Below are 18,709 nucleotides of genomic sequence, written 5' to 3'. Positions count from 1 at the left end.
CTCTTTTTGTAATTTTAGTGGTCCATTTAAACAAAATTATCTGTAAATTATTAGTAGGAGAGTAAGGCGTTAGACATGCATTTCATCATGAGAATTGTTAGAACTATCAGGTCTGCTTAAATGGCTATTACAGGTAATTACTTTGGTCATTAACTTTGGCATTCCAATTTGGCTCAAGATATATTAACATTGTTTTCTATGTAAAATTATATTTTCTTCTTAGCATTACTGAGCACAACCATCATATTGGCTACAGAAAATCAAATCTGGAGAACTCAGAGACTAACAGTGTTATTAGAAATATTGAGGCCAAGTGTTTATTCTTTCCAGGACTCTGAATATCTATAAATTTAGGGTCATAATGTTAGAGTGAGCTGTATAAAAATTTTCACTTGCCTCTCTGAAACAATGCTGTGATCATTTTTCAATTCTTTAGCCTCAATAACTTGAACAAGACTTTAAATAAATCCTGTTAGATTAATGCTGTGCCCATACATTTCTGGAGAAGTTAAACAATCATTTGAGTTTAAAACCTAAAAAAGACATTAAGTGAGGCAAACATTAGTTATGACCCTTTCTTTTCTCACTGGCATTCTCATGAGTTTGTCACTGATATTTTGATCATCAACATTCTTCAAAGCTTTTTGAAACCACACAACAGCTCCGAAGTTGAGCTAAGCTCTGGTCGGCTCATCCACAGCCTCAGCAAAGTGGGTGCATTCAACTTAGACACCCCTATAGAACTTTTTTTTTTTTTTTATAGAACCTTAGTATCTAACACTAGCATAGCTGTCACCATAGTATATTATGGAAGTTGTATGTGGGCTGCCTTCTCTATGAAACTGTGAAGGACTCATGACCAGTTTGCCATTACTGAGGCCACAGGGCTATCACTCTGGACCCTCACCTGAATTTACTCAATGTGTTTGTGTTGATAGAGCTCTCAGTCTATCCAAGAGTTTATCCTGTCAACTTGTCTAACAATGTGAGTGAACTGGCATTTGGGGGACAGCTTAGATACTTGGTTCTTGGCCCTTGTACATATCAATATAAGGATCCTGCCTGAATTTCCTTTGCATTAGAAGTCCTGGTATTTGGGAAAGCTTGCTAGACTCCAAGAGCAGCCACCCTTGAGTGACTTGAAAGTTTTAGTTATCACCTTGAATTTATTTGTAGGGCTGTACTATCCCCTCCTAGATTTTCTCGCTTTTTTTTTTGGTGGTGGGGTGAGATAGACACAGTGCAAAATGATGATTTCTCCACTGTTAATGAAGAGAAACTGGGAGAGCCCCCCTGGTTGGTAAGAATGGACTTAGAGGCCAGTGCCCAAGCTAGAGTCTCAGCTTCAGTGCTTCTGTGCAGGAGTGGGAAACCCTTACCTCTCTTATGGGGAGGCTACTGGGCTATCACCTTACCTTTCTTCCAATCTCAGGTGATATATCTGTCTGGGAAGGTGTGTACCCCATTCCCTCTGTTGCCATTCTATATGCTTCTCACTCTTACCATTCTACATGCTTCTCACTCAAAGCTGTCTATTTGGTTTAAGAGAAAATAATCTCTCCAATGTTTAGTGGCCTCTTCTGTATCTTCAGCACAGCAGGTTATATCATCAAATACATGTTTAATGCTTCTATCCTAACTCCTAGTTCATCAAATAGTTTCTGGGGTCTTAAAACTTGCAAGTAGCCATCCATGACACAATAATTGTTGTCTATTCACCTGGAACAACAGAGGAAGAAGGAGAGTCAGGAATAGGAGGAGGAAATGGGATACGTGCCTAATTACCTCCATGAACAAATGCCTCCTTTGCCATGAGATCAGAAGAACTGGATGGTACCTGGCTACCATTACTGAACATTTTGATCAAAATTTAGAGCATCAAGGAAAAAGAAGCAAATATAAAAGCTGATCAGACGAGGGAAAAGGCAGTACAGAATTTCAAATTCTCATAGACTCCAGACTTTCTGGAGCCATGAAAGCTGGATGCATCCCTGAAACTAATGGCTTGAGATGATCTTTAAACCTTAAACCCAAAATATTCCCTCAAGTCTTCTTAAAACCAAATAGTAGTTAGGCTTAACTTACCTACTCCCCACTTATCGACTGTGTCATTATCTGACATTTCACATTTATGACAATAGTTAAAAATTTACTATCCGACTATTTTGTGCATTAACGACGTATGTCTGGCAGTAACAAATGTCGAGGTGCGAGGCGAGAGTAACGCTGGCTGTGATGGTTGAGGTTATGTGTCACGTTGGCTGGGTCATGATTATCCATCGTTTGGCAGTTATGTAGTGATGTAATTTAGCCATTATGTAAAAGAAACAGAAAAGAACTTTAGGCCTAGAAACATATAGTGAAATTTTAGAGCTTCAAGGAAAAAGCCATAAATATAAAAGCTACCAAAGAGAAAAGTCAGATTACCTCAAGCAAACAAAAAAAAGTAATTGATTTAAACCAGATTTTTATCAGCAATACTGAGTGCAAAACAACAAAGGAGCACTATTTTCCAAGTGCTGAGAAACAAACTAACTTACTTTTGAACACAGAATTATACACCGGTGAAATTACTAATCAAGAAAACAGCAACAACAAAAATAAACCCATTGCTGCCAAGTCGATTCGGAGTCATTAGCCACACTGTAGGACAGAGCAGAACTTCCCCATAGGGTTTCCAAGGCTGTAAATCTTTAGGGAAGCAGACTGCCACATCTTTCTCCAATGGAGTGGCTGGTGGGTTCAAACTATCGGCCTTCCGATTGGCAGTCAAACAATTTAACCACTGTGCCACCAGGGCAAAATAAAGGTATTTTCAAATTTGCAAGGACTCCCAGAAAATTTATCACCCATAAAAAACCCAAACCAAACCCACTGCCTTTGAGTTGATTCCAGTCATAGCGAACCTATAGGACAGAGCATAACTGCACCATAGAGTTTCCAAGGAGTGCCTGGCAGATTTGAACTGCCAACCTCTTGGTTAGCAGCCCTTGCACTTATTCACTATGCCACCAGGGTTTCCTTATCACCTATAAAACCTAGTACTAATTCCCATGGAGGAGACTGTGTGTCCGAGTAGAATTACGTTCCATAGGGTTTTCAATGGCTGACTTTTCAGATGCAGATCACCTAAGATGCCTCTGGGTGGACTCCGACCTCCTACCTTTTGGTTACTACCTGAGTGCATTAACCATTTGCACCATTCGGGGACTCTTTATCATCCGTGGACCCTCTCTCTATAAGTAATACTGAATCATGTATCTGCTGAGTGGAATTCTGCGTCACCCTGTGCCTGAGAGTCCCTTGGGAAAACTGAGGCAACGGGGTTCACCGACCTTCCTGGGTGCTGCAGAAAGATGCTCCATAGTTTCAGTCCCATTTCTAGGAGCTTCTCCCGTTCTCCCCTGTGGAAGCTTCCCTCCCAGCCTAGGAGCCATGGCGGCACTATCTGCATCCTCTGCTGTTGTGTTTGCTGGGCAGCTGTCTGGTCTGTGCTCTGAGTGAGATGTGTTCACAAGAGTGCAAAGGCCTCTCAGGTCATTTCACAGCTGGTGTTCCTGAACCCAAGCAGTGAGTTCCCATTGGTGTATCTCTGCTGAGGTTCACATCCTGTCACCAGAAGAAACATTGAGGAAAGGATCTCGGCTGAGCTTTTAAACTAATGTCTTATACTCTTCTCCTTACAGCAACAGTAACGATGCTGATCACCACAGTATACTGATGCCTTCTGCATGCTGAGCACTGTGGCAGTGGCATCACTAGGGTTGGTGTCACCCAGTGTAGTGACTTATGGTGTCATCTCTTCCCACTCCCCAAAGAACCTCCTCTGGTACCATACCATACAGAATCCTTAGCACTCTTACTCATAAATTGTAATCCCCTATATCACTTCTTCTTTTCCTTTAATTACTACTTCATTCTCAAAAAAGTTATTGATGTGGATTCACAAATACTAATTATTACATTATTGTAGCTAAAGTACCAGAAAATTTGACAAATCAGCGACTTTTTAAAAACACTGGCAGCAATGAAAATAACAGTATATGCTTCTACTGCGTGCAGACGAAACCACATGATTCAAAATGTCGTTGAAATTCCGTAATAATGACAGCTCTGACCACAGCACATTGTTGTTGTTGCTTTTAGGTGCCCTCAATTGGGTTCTGACTCATAGTGACCCTATGTACAACAGAGCGAAAGACTGCCCAGTCCTGCGCCATCCTCACAGTCCTTGTTATGCTTGAGTTTATTGTTGCAGCCACTGTGTCAGTCCATCTCATTGAGGGTCTTCCTCTTTTTCACTGACCCTCTACTTTACCAACATGATGTCCTTCTCCAGGGACTGATCCCTCCTGATAACATGTCCAAAGTAAGTGAGATGTAGAGAGTGCATTAGAAGGTTCAAAAAATATATTGGCATAGAGTTTTAGCCTTTTAGGTGTATCGATACATGTAAGTTGGGCTTACAAATTTTTTTGTTGTTGTTTAACTACAGGGATTTTTTTTAGACAGTCATTTTGCCGTCGCTCCCTCTGACAGTGTCACCCCATGTGCTGCGCACCCCTCACACTCCTCTTAGTAGGCCACAGCACTGTAGATATAATTTATAGGGCTTCTCTATAGTCCTTCCTGGTATAAGTTTTTGTCTCTACTTCATGAGTAAGGAAATAAGGCTCAGAGAAAAAGTGACTGGCACAGGTGGCACAGTTAGTCAGTGGAGCAGTCAGTCTGACTCCAGTATGAAACTTCGGCCCCCTGGTGAGCCCACATTTGCTGCCCTCCCAGTTTGAGTCATGGTTTGCAGGATAGGGGGTAGAAATGCTCGTGGTGGGTCTAGTTTCCACTCTGTCAAGGAAGAAACCCAAAGATGTGACACTCTTCCCTACTGTGGCGTATGGTGAGGTCCCTCTCACCCTCGCCCTGGGTTTCTCGCCTTTTAGAGATGCTTTATATCTCTATGACGAAGCTACACATTTCTTAGAGATCACGCTAGAGGCATTTTCACAGGATGTTTCCTAAGTGGTTGGCGTCCCCTAAGGGCTGAGAATCTGATGGGCACCTTGGTCGAGCATGGTGCACAGTCACAAGGGTGTGGTGTAGATGCAGATGCTGGTCACCTGGACATTATTACAGGGGAGGCTGCCCAGGTCAGAACCCACAGGGCCTTAGTCCTTGGGAGTGAGGTCATGATGACCCCCGGCATGACCTGAGGAGGTGAGCGCAGCATGGTGTTTTGGATTGGAGTTACAGACACTTAAGACTCAATTTTCCATTCATTTTCCATTTCATTCATCACACCTCTGCATAACCATTCTATGTCCCCTGCCCCGCCCTCTGCGCCACCACTATTAAAAACTCCCTGAGGGCAGGATTCTGTCTTATTCTTCACCTGTATTTCTCCTGGTCCCCAGAAGGTATGCATACAGGAGTGTTTTATTTAGGGTCTAAATAATTGTTTGTTTGATGCCACTCCTCTCATTTTGTGATCCTCTCATTTCCCCAGGGACTTACCTCAGATCCTGTGATAAGACTGTAGATAAAAAAGGAAGTTAAAAGAAAGGGGAAGGAAAAGAGAGCAATATCACAGCCATTTGACGAACGGCTTTTTGTCTCTGATTGAAACTGTAAATGCTTTAGAGTTTTCTTATAAGAAAACTCCAAGGAAGGAGTTTTTGATACAAACTCCATTTACTGCACTGGGCAAAAGAATGACACGAGGAAGATTGGGAGGAGGCTAGCGCACAAATTGCATCCTCCAGATCTCTGACTCTTAGGACCTGTTCTTGAGTTCCATCCACAGATATTAGCCAAGCACCCTGGGCCCCCTACACAGTGATGATGGTGTTCTCCAGGCAGAAGCAGCTGCTGCAGAGCTGTGGCATTGGTGCTGCCATCTTCTGAAGCATCAAGTGTAGTGCAGGCGGATGTCCCGGTGATGGGATACTCTTTGCCTGGAGACTAGGAACCACCTATTGAGTTCGGATTATAGTGAGGAGTACAGTTCTGACCCTGGGTAACTATTATAATATGACTTCAATTTTCAGTTACTTTACAACTGTTATAAGTCTTTTAAAATGTCTTAGACCTTTAGATAAATTTGTGTTATGCTTAGACTCTCAAGTTGTACTTTTTAGGAAAAGAAACAAATATGATTTATGGCATATTTATTTGTATTGCTTTTTCTTTGGAATCTTTTCTGTGGCAACATTAGAATAGTTAGAGGTGGATTTAGACTTATTCTGATTGGCATCTAGAATATTTACCTTGAAATTGTGTTATAATACATAATGTTAAAAATAATTAAAGCACAACAAAATTTGAACATAAGGTTTATTCTGAGCAGTTATTCTGTATGCATATAGGGAGATTATTTAGATTCTAGGAAAAACAAATGGCTTGAAGATGCTAGGTACAATGAGGGTTATAAAGAGAAAAACTAAAACCAAAACTAAACCCATTGTTGTCGAGCCATTTCCAACTTGTAGTGACCCTATAGGGCAGATGTAGAACTGCTCCATAGGGTTTCCGAAGAGCGGCTGGTGGATTTGAACTGCTGACCCTTTGGTTAGCAGCTGTATCTGTTAACCACTGCTCCACCAAACAAAAAACCAAACCCCTTGCTATCGACTCATACAGACCCTATAGGACAGAGTAGAACTGCCCCATAGGGTTTCCAAGGAACTCCTGGTGGATTCAAACTGCCAATCTTTTGGTTAGCAGCCAAGCTTTTAACCACTGTGCCAGTGCTCCACCACAGCTCCATAAAGAGAAAAGAAGAGAGAAATATAGAAGATCACCCACTGGCTAATCTTATCAGGCTTGATTGACTCCTGCCCTCTTCCTTTTACTAAGACAGCTGATATCAGGTCATAAGATGGGCTCAGAGCCTCCAGCCAGCCATATCTTTCAAAATTCAAATTTAGTAAGCCTGGTTTCAAATAAGCAAGAAAAGATTAGCAACTTTGGGTGAAAGAAAAGCCACTGGCAGGATTAATTTTTTGTTGAGAATTTCTTTGCGGTAAATATTTGGTTTTGTGAGTAAGAAATTCTTAAAATCAAACTAAAATGTCTGTAATTAAATTTTCTATTTGACAGTGTAATAATAATCTGCATTAATCTTGTTCATAAATGTTCCATCAGAAGAGACAACAAGGCTTGAAGATATTTCTGGCAGTGTTTGTATCCGGAGGAAGTGCATAGAAGCAGCCGCTGCTAAGCTGTCATTACAGCTTCATCTTATGCAGGACCTTCCCATCTCTAAGTCCCTCCTGGGAATCTCTAAGAGTGGAATGAAAAGTTATTTCCTTTCAAGCGGAAGATATCATTTTAATGTGTTTTGTGTCCTCACCATAGAAAGCTCATGTAGAGTGCTCTCCCCTCTTTCTTTTACAGTGTAAAATGGGGAAAAGAGGTACTGAAGGAGCCAAAGGTGGCGAGTAGTTATTTCAGGAATGTTTTTGAACAAAGGCAGTTGAATTAATACTTGATAAGCCTGGGCCAGCAGTTGATATGCCTCTCATTACTGTTAAAAACTGATGGGAGCCTTTTTTTTTTAATTGTACTTTAGATGAAGATTTACAGAGCAAATTAGTTTCTCATTAAACAATTAATACATATATTGCTTTGTGACATTGGTTGCCAACCCCACGACATGTTAACACTCGTCCTTTCTTGACCTCGGGTTCCTCATTACCAGCTTTCCTGTCCCCTCTGGCCTTCTCAACCTTGCCCCTGGGCTGGTGTGCCCATTTAGTCTCATTTTGTTTTATGGGCTTGTCTAATCTTTGGCTGATGCGTGAACTCAGGAGTGACTTCTTACTGAGTTAAAAGGGCATCTGGGGCTGTGCTCTCAGGGTTTCTCCAGTCTCTGTCAAATCAGTAAGTCTGGTCCTTTTTTGCAAGTTAGAATTTTGTTCTCCATTTTTCTCCAGCTCTGTCCAGGACCCTCTATTGTGATCTCTGTCAGAACAGTCGGTGGTGGCAGCACAGCACCATCTAGTTGTACTGGACTTTGTTGGAGGCTGTGGTAGTTGTGGTCCATTACTCCTTTGGACTAATCTTTCCCTGTGCCTTTGGTTTTCTTCATTATCCCTTGCTACAGACGAGGTGGGATCAGTGGAGTATCTTGGTGGCTGCTCACAGGCTTTTAAGATCCCAGACAGTACTCACCAAAGTAGGATGTAGAACATTTTCTTTATGTTATGCCAATTGAGCTAGATGTCCCCCAAGACCATGATGCCCAGCTTGACTGGAGGCATTTTTGATACCAAACTGGTTTGATGCTTCAGAATAATGTGTCAGACATGGGAAAAATTAACTCCAAGATAAAATTCAGTGTCATTTAGAAGGTGCAAACTAAGCCTTAGAACGGTCAAGGTTAACTTAAACTATGAATCATGGCTGTTTATTCATCTATACATGCAGCCAATGTATATTGAGTACCAGTTATGTGCCAGGCATGATGTAAGGTGCCAGAAGGCAGTGATCTGGGAGGTTTCCATAAGCAGGAAGAGTGAAAGTCTGAAAAGGAAGATGGGGAGCGAAGTGTGTGTTGGCATACTAAACCCAAATCCACTGCCATTGAGTCCGCTCTGACTCGTAGTGACCTTATAGGGCAGAATAGAACTGCCCCAAAGGATTTCCAAGGAGCAGCTGGTGTATTTGAACACCGACCTTTCTGTTAGCAGCTGAGCTCTTAACCACTGTACCACCAGGGTGTGGAGGAGAAGAAATCATCAGTCCAGCAAAATTTTAAAAGACTAGGAGGTAAAGGGCATTCTGACACCAGATTGAATATGCAGGGAACTTTATTTACCATGACATTAAGATTTCAGCGAGCACTCTGGGAAAACTGGGAGGGAGAATCCAAATCTAAATGGAACAAGATGTTGGCATTTCACGTGATGGCTTAGGAATTTAGGCATGAGAAGCATGATGGGATTAACTGCCTTAAGTTTCACAGAAGAAAGTGTAGACCCAGTGCTGTATCAGGGACCTGACAGAGCTGGCAGAAGCTTGCAGCCTTTCTTTGAGCTTCCAAATAGAATGTTGGTGAAGGGTTCTGCAGGTGTCCTTTGAGAGAATGGGAGGAGAAGTGGAGCCAATGAGCACCAACTCAGTGAAAATGCTGCCCCAGAAGTTGGAAGATAGAGGAAGTTCTTGGGCAGCCAGAGGTTCAGTTCTCCAGTGGTCCTTGGTGGCTTGAATTCCTGAGTCCTCTCTTTGTGGAACTGGAAAGTCCAAAGAAATGGGAAGGTGGAGTCCAAGTTGCACCTATTGACCATCCTTCCCAAGATCTTCCCTTTTCCCTCTCTTTTCTTTTTACATAAAGAAAAAAAAATATTTTTTTTTTTCTTTTTACATAGATGTGTAATATTTAACTATGGGAAGGGTAACATAGTTTGTTACTAACTGGTCATTTTGGGAGTTAATGGTACTGCATACATAATGAGAAGAAGGGTTGTGGGTATAATTCTGTTTGACAGTGTAGTTTGAACCATGTCATCAAGGCACCTTATTAAGTTTGACTGGTGTAGCTAAACCACGTACCTTGTGAGAGATGACACTGCAAATAAAGTTATCCACGGTTAGGAAACCTCTGAGGACTAGGTTCTGAGTTCTACGACTGAGAACATTTAGAAGAACATTAAGCTCGACCTTCTGATTTAGAGCAAAGGCATAGAAAGGCATGTTTTTGCAGCCACTGGAACAGGTTGGATTTGCAAAGCACATACCTTAGATGTTAATTATTCATTTCTTAGGCTCTGTATCACTGCCAGCATAATAATTTGAGAAGTAACAACTAGAACAACTTTCTTAGTGCTTGCTCTTTGCCATGCATTGTTCTAAGTGCTTTTCATGCACAATTCAATCAGTACTCATAATAATAAAAAACAAACGAACAAACTCATTGCCATTGAGTCGATTCTGATGCATAGCAACCCTACAGGACAGACTAGAACTGCCTGATAGCATTTCCAAAGAACTGCTGGTGGATTCGAACTGCCAATCTATTGGTTAGCAGCCAAATGCGTAACCCCATTTTACTGTAGGAAACTGAGTCACAGAGAGTTAAACTTTACCAAAGTCCACGGATATCAAGTGACAGAGTTGGAATTCAGACTCAGACAGCCTGAGGCAAGAGCCTTGTCTATGAATCATGAAATGATTCAGAATGTAGGTGATGAGATCATAGGGATAAATCTGTGTGTTCTCATCATGACATATGCTTCATTTAAAAAAATTCATTTACCTATATCAAATTAATAGAATATATTGTTATCAAAACTAATAAATTAGTTCCACTTGTGATGATAGAGGGCTAGGCTATTTTAACTTTCTTTCTGAAAATAATAAAAGTTCTGGACAAAAAGTGTATCCAAATAATCTGTGTGAAGGGATTGGAGGGCCACCAAAGAAGTGGACTTTTGAGGGGAGAAGCCTGGAATTTGACTCTACTTCTTTACTCAAAGTGACCATTAGTTCTGAACACAGTGGTTGAAAGACTGAGAAGATGAAAAGAACTTTGGGTGACTTCTGGGGCTGAAAGAAAATTATTGGGGTCAGGGACATTAAGGAGGCAACATCCCAGACTTCAGGTGGGACCCCAAATTGCTATACCTTAGAAGTAAAGGTTAACTGGAAATGGATCAGTTTTGACAGGAAATGAAGCCCAGCTTCAAATTCTCTCTCATTAGATGCAACGTCCTAGTGCTTCTAGTTTATGTGCTTGCAGAAGCAAAAGTAAACCTACTTTAGAAAATAATCACACCACCTTGAGCCTCATTATCTCTACAATTTTTCGTATGCAACATCTGGCAAAAAATTAATGTACTGGCCATTTTAGCAAATAATACTTGACCCAAAACAAACAAGCAAGCAAATAAACAAACCTAATAGACAATAGAAATAGACTCATGGGAGATGTGATAATGGAGCTATTAGATGTGGAATTTAAAATAACTACAATTACTATGTTCAAGAAATAAATTAAGAATAGTATTTTTGGCAGAAAACTGAAAACTATAAAAAAGAGTCATATGGAAATTCCAGAACTGAGAAAATGTGTAGTAACTGAAATTAAGAACTCAATGAATGTGATCAACAGCAGATTAGACACAGATGAAGGAAGAGTTAGTTAACTGGAATATAAATCAGGAGAAAATATACAGATGGAAGCATAGAGAGACAAAAGAAGAAAAACACGGAAAAGAAACTAAGAGATATTTGAGGTGTGCGTAATTGGAGTCTCAGAAGGAGAAGATTTGATAATGGTGTAGAAATGGTATTTGAAGAGATCAAATAAAAGCCAAATTAATGTCGAGTTGATTTCAACTCATAGTGACCCTATAGGACAGAGAAGAACTGCCCCATAGGGCTTCCAAGGCTGTAAATCTTTATGGGAGCAGACTGCCACATCTTTCTCCCCATGGAAAAGCTGGTGGGTTTGAACCACATATCTTTCAGTTAGCAGCCAAGCACTTTAACCATGTCACCACCAGAGCTCCTTAGTTGAAGAGATAGTAGTTGATAATTTGAGCAAACTGGTGAAAGACATCAAGTGACAGATTTAAGTGCTAAGACACTCAAGCAGAATAAACACACACACACAGAGTCACACATGGATACATCATAGTAAAATTTCTGCAAACCAAAGAAAGAGAAAAATCACAACAGATAAAAAGATTATATTCTTTACAGAGCAGCACCATGATGGGCAGCTGACTTCTCAATGGAAAAAAAATAGATATTAGAAGAATATTAAATGATATATGCAAATTGCTGAAGAAGTAACTACCAGCCTGAATTCTATATTCAGTAAAACCATCTTTCAAAAATTAAAATGAAATAAAGATATTTTGAGACAAAATCTGAGAGAATCTGCCACCAGGAAGTTCACACTAATGGAAGTATTTAAATATTCACTTAAGTGTTTAAATAGATGTTTATTTAAATACTTAGAGGTTTACCTAAAATTTTAATGAATAATGGACAAAAAGGCTACAAATTAATGATCCAAGCACTGTCATGGAATTACAAAATATACTTCAAAAAAAAGGACAAAATAATACAGTTAGAGTGGTAATTAATGACTTGAAAACAAATGTAAAGTGGAGGTGATAAAAATGCCAAAACTTAATGTCTTGAAAAGTTTAATAATATTTTTCCACTGGGGAGTCATGAAAGAGGGGTAATGCACTAATTGTCAGTGTCAGGAATGAATGAAAATGCAGACATCGTATGTATTCACAGATCCTGTGAATATCAAAGTATGAGCATATATATTACATGTTTGTGTTTGTAGATTTTCCAAAAGAATTTCCAAATATATTATTAGAATAAAAAGTTAATTTAGAAGGGTCACTGGATACAAAATCAGTGTGCTAAACAATTATTGTATTTTTTTATACCAAAAATAAAAATGGAAAATGAACTAAAAGTATTAATAAGCATATAAAATAACTAAGCATCTATGAATATGAATAAATTTACAGAAAGAACCTACAGAGACAGTTAAAAAAACATTATTGGAGGAATTTGTAGGCTTAAATAAATGGCCCCCCACTCTGTGCCTCTGTACCCTCCATAAGGTTGCTGTGAAGTTTGGATCAATTAATGTATACAAAGGCCTTAGTGCAGTGCCTGGTACGTGATGGAGTGCAACATGAATGAATGATTTTGACTGCTTGCTAAGAAGCCTAGGGAAACACAAGAATAATGAAAAATAGTCATGCTTTTGCTGGATTTCCAAGGCCAGTTGGAAAAAAAAAAAAAAAAAAGGCCTATTTTGAGCAGATTTCTCATGCATAATTATTAGATGCTTCCTCCTTTCGTCCCACAGCAATTGCCCTATGCATGATGCTATATGCACAGTGCTATACCAGAACTTAGCCTGGGGCCTTTTATCCATGATTGTCACTCTGCTGCCCGTCTACTGCCACACCCCACTGTTGCCTGGCATCTCTTCAGAAGGGGATGTGGCCTTGCTCACTCTGCTGCTTAAGTTTGGATAAATGATCCAGTCAATGATAGGTATAAAAACACCTTTCAGACAACAGCAGTGTTTCTGTGCAACTAAAAGTCCTTGATGACTTGAAATAAACCTCATTTAACCTATTTTGGGCAATCAAAGATTAATACTTATGAGATAATTCACCAAAGAGAGCAGGCACTGTGCTTTGTTCTGCATTCAGAAAGTAACGCGTGTCTGTGAGTTTTCCCGGTTTGGAGAATGACTATGTAATAAACTGCTGTTGAGGTATTCTCTGTTAGTGGCTTCCGGAGTGTGGCTCAGAGTTAGCCCATCTTAACTGTAGGTATGTGAGAACAGGATTCATTCATCAGACAGATTTCATCTGGTCAGAGCAGCTGCAAAATGTCCAGGACAAGGAGCATGTACAAAACACTGTCTATAAAAGACTACAGGTTTCTGAAAGAACAAAATTAAGTGACATTTCTGAAAATTGAAACAAGCTGCATTTTGGGATAGGCTTCCTCAGTGGAATTGCCAGATGATTGATTCACAAGTGTGAAAACATTGCACTTGAGACTGAGCGGGGGAGACACATCGACTTGGTGGAAAGGAAAGAAAATCTCAGAATGGGGATGAATCCTGGTTTTGCTCTAGTAAAACTTGTAGCCTGAATTCAACCAGTTAATCTTCCTGAGTCCGTTTCCTCTTCTGCAGGTGAAGGCCAGGGCTTGTACTGGGAAGGTGAATGATGGTAGCCCTCATGTTTATCCCTAAATATTTCATATTTTAAAGGGTATTTCAAATCTTAATTTGTGGTTCCTTATTGCTGAGATACAGAAATATAACTGAATTTTGTTTATTGGACAATAACATGGGCATGAGTAGAGTTCTGGGGGGATTAACATGTTCATTATCTTGATTGCAGTGATGGATTCATGGTAAACTTACAAGTAAAAATTTTAATTGTTCACTTTTAATATGTCCAGTTTACTGTATGTTGATTATATCAATAAAGAAAAGCAATCAGAAGATAAAAATTTAGTTGTCTAGTGTATTAAGAATTGAACTACATCTATTTATCCATTTATTTATTTTCCAGGCTGGATTGCTATTATGGGTGCCCTCTGGTTGCTAATTTTAGCTGATATCCATGATTTTGAGATGATTCTGCACAGAGTGGAATGGGCGACACTCCTGTTCTTCGCAGCGCTCTTTGTTCTGATGCAGGTAAGGCTTCAGAGCTTTTGCATCATGGGATTTTACCTGGTTTTGACATTTTGCACCATATTTACTGGATGAAGAAAGCCCAAATCTGTCTTCCCACATAGTCACTAAGTGGAAAATGATGGAAGCTATAAGTAGACTGTTTAAAGTTAACCTCAGCCACCGAAATACTTATGATAAAATTGTTTATTTTTCTTTTTCCCCTAGAATTATCTTGGTAGTTTGTAAACTTGTTAAAATTTTGTTTGCTACAGCCAGGTGAGGTAGAATTCGCTGTAAGTTGGCTTTGGAGCAAAATGACTTCGTATAGCAAGTTTACTGTAGCAGTGTTATTTTCAGAATCTATTTAATTTTGTGTAATATTTAAGTAAATATTTGTTATTATGGAAAAGACTGCATCATAGAAATGAGCGAATCATATATAGTTGCAGTTGAAATTGTTACAGAATTACCCACAATGATTTATAATCTTGAGACTTCATTCATAAATTGTATCTCCCTGGGATCTCTAGAGAAGCAGGGTCAGTTATATATAAGGAGCCCTGGTGGCACAGTGGTTAAGTGCTTAGCTGCCAACTGAAAGGTTCGTGGTTCAAACCCACCAGCTGCTCCGTGGGAGAAAGATGTGGCAGTCTGCTTCCCTAAAGATTACAGCCTTGGGAACTGTAGGGGGTAGTTCTGCTCTGTCCTGCGGGGTCGCTAGGAGCTGGAATTAACTCTACAGCAACAGATCAGTATATATATGTACACTTAAAATGTAATGTAATCATAAAACCAAACCCGTTGCCGTCAAGTCGATTCCGACTTGTAGCGACCCTATAGGACAGAGTAGAACTACCCCCTAGAGTTTCCAAGGAGCACCTGGTGGATTTGAACTGCTGACCTTTTTGGTTAGCAGCAGTAGGACTTAACCACTATGTCACCAGGGTTTCCAGTGTAATTATGTGGACCCTTAAAGTAGAAGCAGGATACAGAAGAGTCAGTCAGAGATGTGAAAAAGGAAGAGGCCGGAAGTATGAGAGGCACTCAACAACTATTGCTGACTTTGAAGATTATTATTATTATTATTCTGCTGGCTTTGTGTTTAGTTTGCTCTTCTTTTTATGGTTTCTCAAGGTTGAAGTTTAGGTTATCTTTTTTTAATGTAGGCATTTACAGCTACAGCAAAACAAAACAAACGAACAGAACAATTTGGGGATTGCTGTGAGAAAAAAAAATTTTAAGATCAAAATGAATGGGGAGATATAAAGCATGTCTGTAGACTGGAAGACTTGATATTGTTCAGTTAGCAATCCTAATACCGATCTATAGATTCAATGAAATCCCAAACAAAATTGAAGCACGCTTTTCTGTAGAGACTGAAGAGCTAATTCTACATTTTGTATTGAAATTCAAAGGACCTACAATAGCCGTAGTAATTTGTAAAAATCACAACAATATTGGAGGACTTTACCTGATTTCAGGAGTTACTTAAAGTAAAGTAATAAAGAAAAAACGTAGACTTATACATCAGTGGGACAGGGTAGACTACAGAAATAGACCCCAGTATGTGTGGTCAACTGATCTTAAACAAAAGTGCCAAAGCAATTTAATAAGGAAAGGGGTACTTTTTCAACCAGTGGTGCTGAATCAGCTGGATACACATACGAAAAATGAAAAGAATGATAGAATTGATTTATGTATATTTTTACTTCTTTATGTCTATTGTAGCATCTTCAGCAATGTTCCCTTTTCCATTGCTGATATTGGTGATTTGTGTTTTCTGCCTCTCTGTCTTTCTGTCTCTCATTTGTCCCTCTGCCTTTCTATTTCTCATTTTCCCCCATGGATGTATCGATTTTGTTAGTTTTAAAAATCCTGTCAATTGTATACTTATTTTCTATTTTATTATTTTATGCTCTTATCTTTACCATTTTCTTTCTCTCCTTTTGAGTTAAATCTGTTGAACTCTTTTCTACCATTTTTAGGTATAGACTTAGTTTTTTGATTTTTACTCTATTTTTATCCAATATGTATATTTAAGGCTATGACTTTCTCTTTAGTATAGCTTTAGGTGCATCCCCCAACTTTTGGTATGTAGTTTGATTACATTTACTTTTTTATTCATTCAAATTATTTTTACCTGCCATTGTGATTTCTTCTTCATTGTGATTCATGGTTTTATTTTCTTAATTAGCTGATCTGTCATGGTGTTTGTGGGTTTGTCTATTTCTCTTCTCTATTTATACTTTACATATTTTGAGGCTGTGGTACTAGGCACATACAAGTTTAGATTGTTAACTTCCAGATGAACAAAAATAGTTAAACAAGCTTTATTCAAATTTGCAAGGTTTATATTTTTCTATCCTTTAACTTTCAAATTTTCTGCGCCTTAAAGTTTTAGACGTCTTTGGCAAATAGCATATATTTGGGTTTTACATTTTTAATCAAGTATGATAATCTTTATCTTTTAATTAATATATTTATTCTCCTTATATTTAATGACATTACTGATTCATTTGGATTTCAATCTGTCATCTTTTTATTTGTCCTACCTTTTATATATTTATTTTTAGTCTCCTTTCTTGCCTTTATTTGAATCAGTTCAGGATTATTTAAAGTTCTCTTTTCTCATTTTTGCAGTTATACACTCTTTTGCTTTTTCTTTTGTGGTTTATTTCTAGAAATTACAGCCTCAATCCTTAACTCATCAGCGTAGTTCTAAGAATTCCTGGTGGTGCAATGGTTAAAGCACTTGGCTGCTAACATGAAATGTTAGTGCTTTGAACCCACCAGCCGCTCTTCAGGAGAAGAGACCTGGTGATCTGTCCCCTGAAGGTTACAGCCTAGACCCCATGGGGCAGTTCTACTATGTCCAGGGCCACTGTAAGTCAGAATTGACTCATGGCACACAATAACACGGTAGTTTTATTTTTAGTTTTTTTAGGAATCACCACACAATTTTCTACAACGGATGTACCAATTTGCACCCCCACCAGCGATGGAAAAGGATTCCAATATCCTCACACCCCTGCCAACATTTATCATTATCTTTTTTTTCTTTTTTAATCTCGTCCATCCTGTTGTTGTTAGGTACCATCAAGTGGATTCTGACTCATAGTGACTCTATGTACAACAGAACGAAACACTGCCCAGTCCTGCGTCATCCTCACAATCATCGCTATGTTTGAGCCTGTTGCAGCCACTGTGTCAACCCATCTCATTGAGGGTCTTCCTCTTTTTCATTGACCCTCTACCTTACCAACCATGATGTCCCTCTCCAGAGACTGGTCCCTCCTGATAACATGTCCAAAGTTCACGAGATGAGGTCTCACCAACCTCGCTTCCAAGGAACATTCTGGCTGTGCTTCTTCCAAGGCAGACTTATTCATTATTCTGGCAGTCCATGGTATACTCAATGTTCTTCACAACACCGTAATTCAAATGTATCAGTTCTTCTTTGGTCTGCCTTATTCATTGTCCAGCTTTCGCATGCGTATGTGGTAATTGAAAATACCATGGCTTGAGTCAGGCCCATCTCAGTCCTCAAGGTGACATCTTTGCTTTTCAACACTTTAATATCCGTCCTAGTGGGAGTGAGATGGTATCTCATTGTAGTTTTGATTTGTGTTTCTCTATACCTAATTACTTTGAGCATCTTTTCATGTGTTTGGTGGCCATTTCAATGACCTCTTTGGTGAAATGTCAGTTCTAGTCCTTTGCTCATTTTATGATTATTTGTATTTTTGTTGTTGTCAAAATTTTAGTATGTGTTTGGTTATTAGATTTTATTAGATACATGGTTTCCAATGATATTCTTCCAGTCAACAGCTTGTCTTCACACTTTTTTGGGTACAGTCTTTGGATGAACAAAAGTCTTTAATTTTTATGAGGTCCCATTTATTTGTTTTTTGCCATTTGTGCTTTTGCTACCTATTTATCTTTGGTTTTGAAAACAGAAATTTATTTTCTCACAGTTCAGGAGGCTGAAAGTTCGTATTCAGGGTATTGGCTCTAGGGGAAGGCTTTCTGTATTGGCCCTGGGGGAAGATACTTGTCTCAGCTTCTGTACCCCTGGTGTTCCTCGATTCTTTGGAGAACTCCATATGGTATCTATCTTTCCCCCATCTGTGCTTGCTTGTATGTCTGATCAGCTCCTTTTATATCTCAAAAGTGATCAGGCATAAAGCGTACTCTACACTGATATGGCCTAATTAGCACAACAAAGAAAACCCAATTCCCAAATGGTATTACATCCACAGGTATAAGAGTCAAGACTCCAACATATATTTTTGGGAACACAATTCCATCCATAACAGTGGAGATTTGGATTTCTCCTAATTGTTGAGGAGCCTTGAAGAGTTTCAAGGAGTAGAGCCACAGGACCCAATTAAAGTTTTAGATGCCTCTGCTACTTTGTAAAATAGACTAGAGCAGGGCAGGCCTGGGGCAGGACCACCTGCATGAGTCCAGGGGAGATCCTGGTAGAAGGATCTGAAAGAGTGCTACTGCATTCCAGACTAATTTTTCAAA

The 18,709-nt window shown here is 39.3% G+C and overlaps 1 protein-coding gene across 1 annotated transcript in view; it reads left to right on the top strand.

The window, feature by feature from the left end:
- The window catches only part of LOC100664120 (P protein), a 151,854-nt gene that overhangs the window by 90,796 nt on the left and 42,349 nt on the right, over positions 1-18,709 (top strand). The window contains exon 14 of the mRNA XM_064296177.1: positions 14,073-14,200. Coding sequence (XP_064152247.1) covers positions 14,073-14,200 — 128 coding nt within the window. The remainder of the gene's footprint in view (positions 1-14,072; positions 14,201-18,709) is intronic.

Source organism: Loxodonta africana, chromosome 13 (genome assembly GCF_030014295.1).
Source record: "Loxodonta africana isolate mLoxAfr1 chromosome 13, mLoxAfr1.hap2, whole genome shotgun sequence".
Taxonomy (NCBI): domain Eukaryota; kingdom Metazoa; phylum Chordata; class Mammalia; order Proboscidea; family Elephantidae; genus Loxodonta; species Loxodonta africana.
This window is presented reverse-complemented; position numbering and strand designations above follow the sequence as displayed.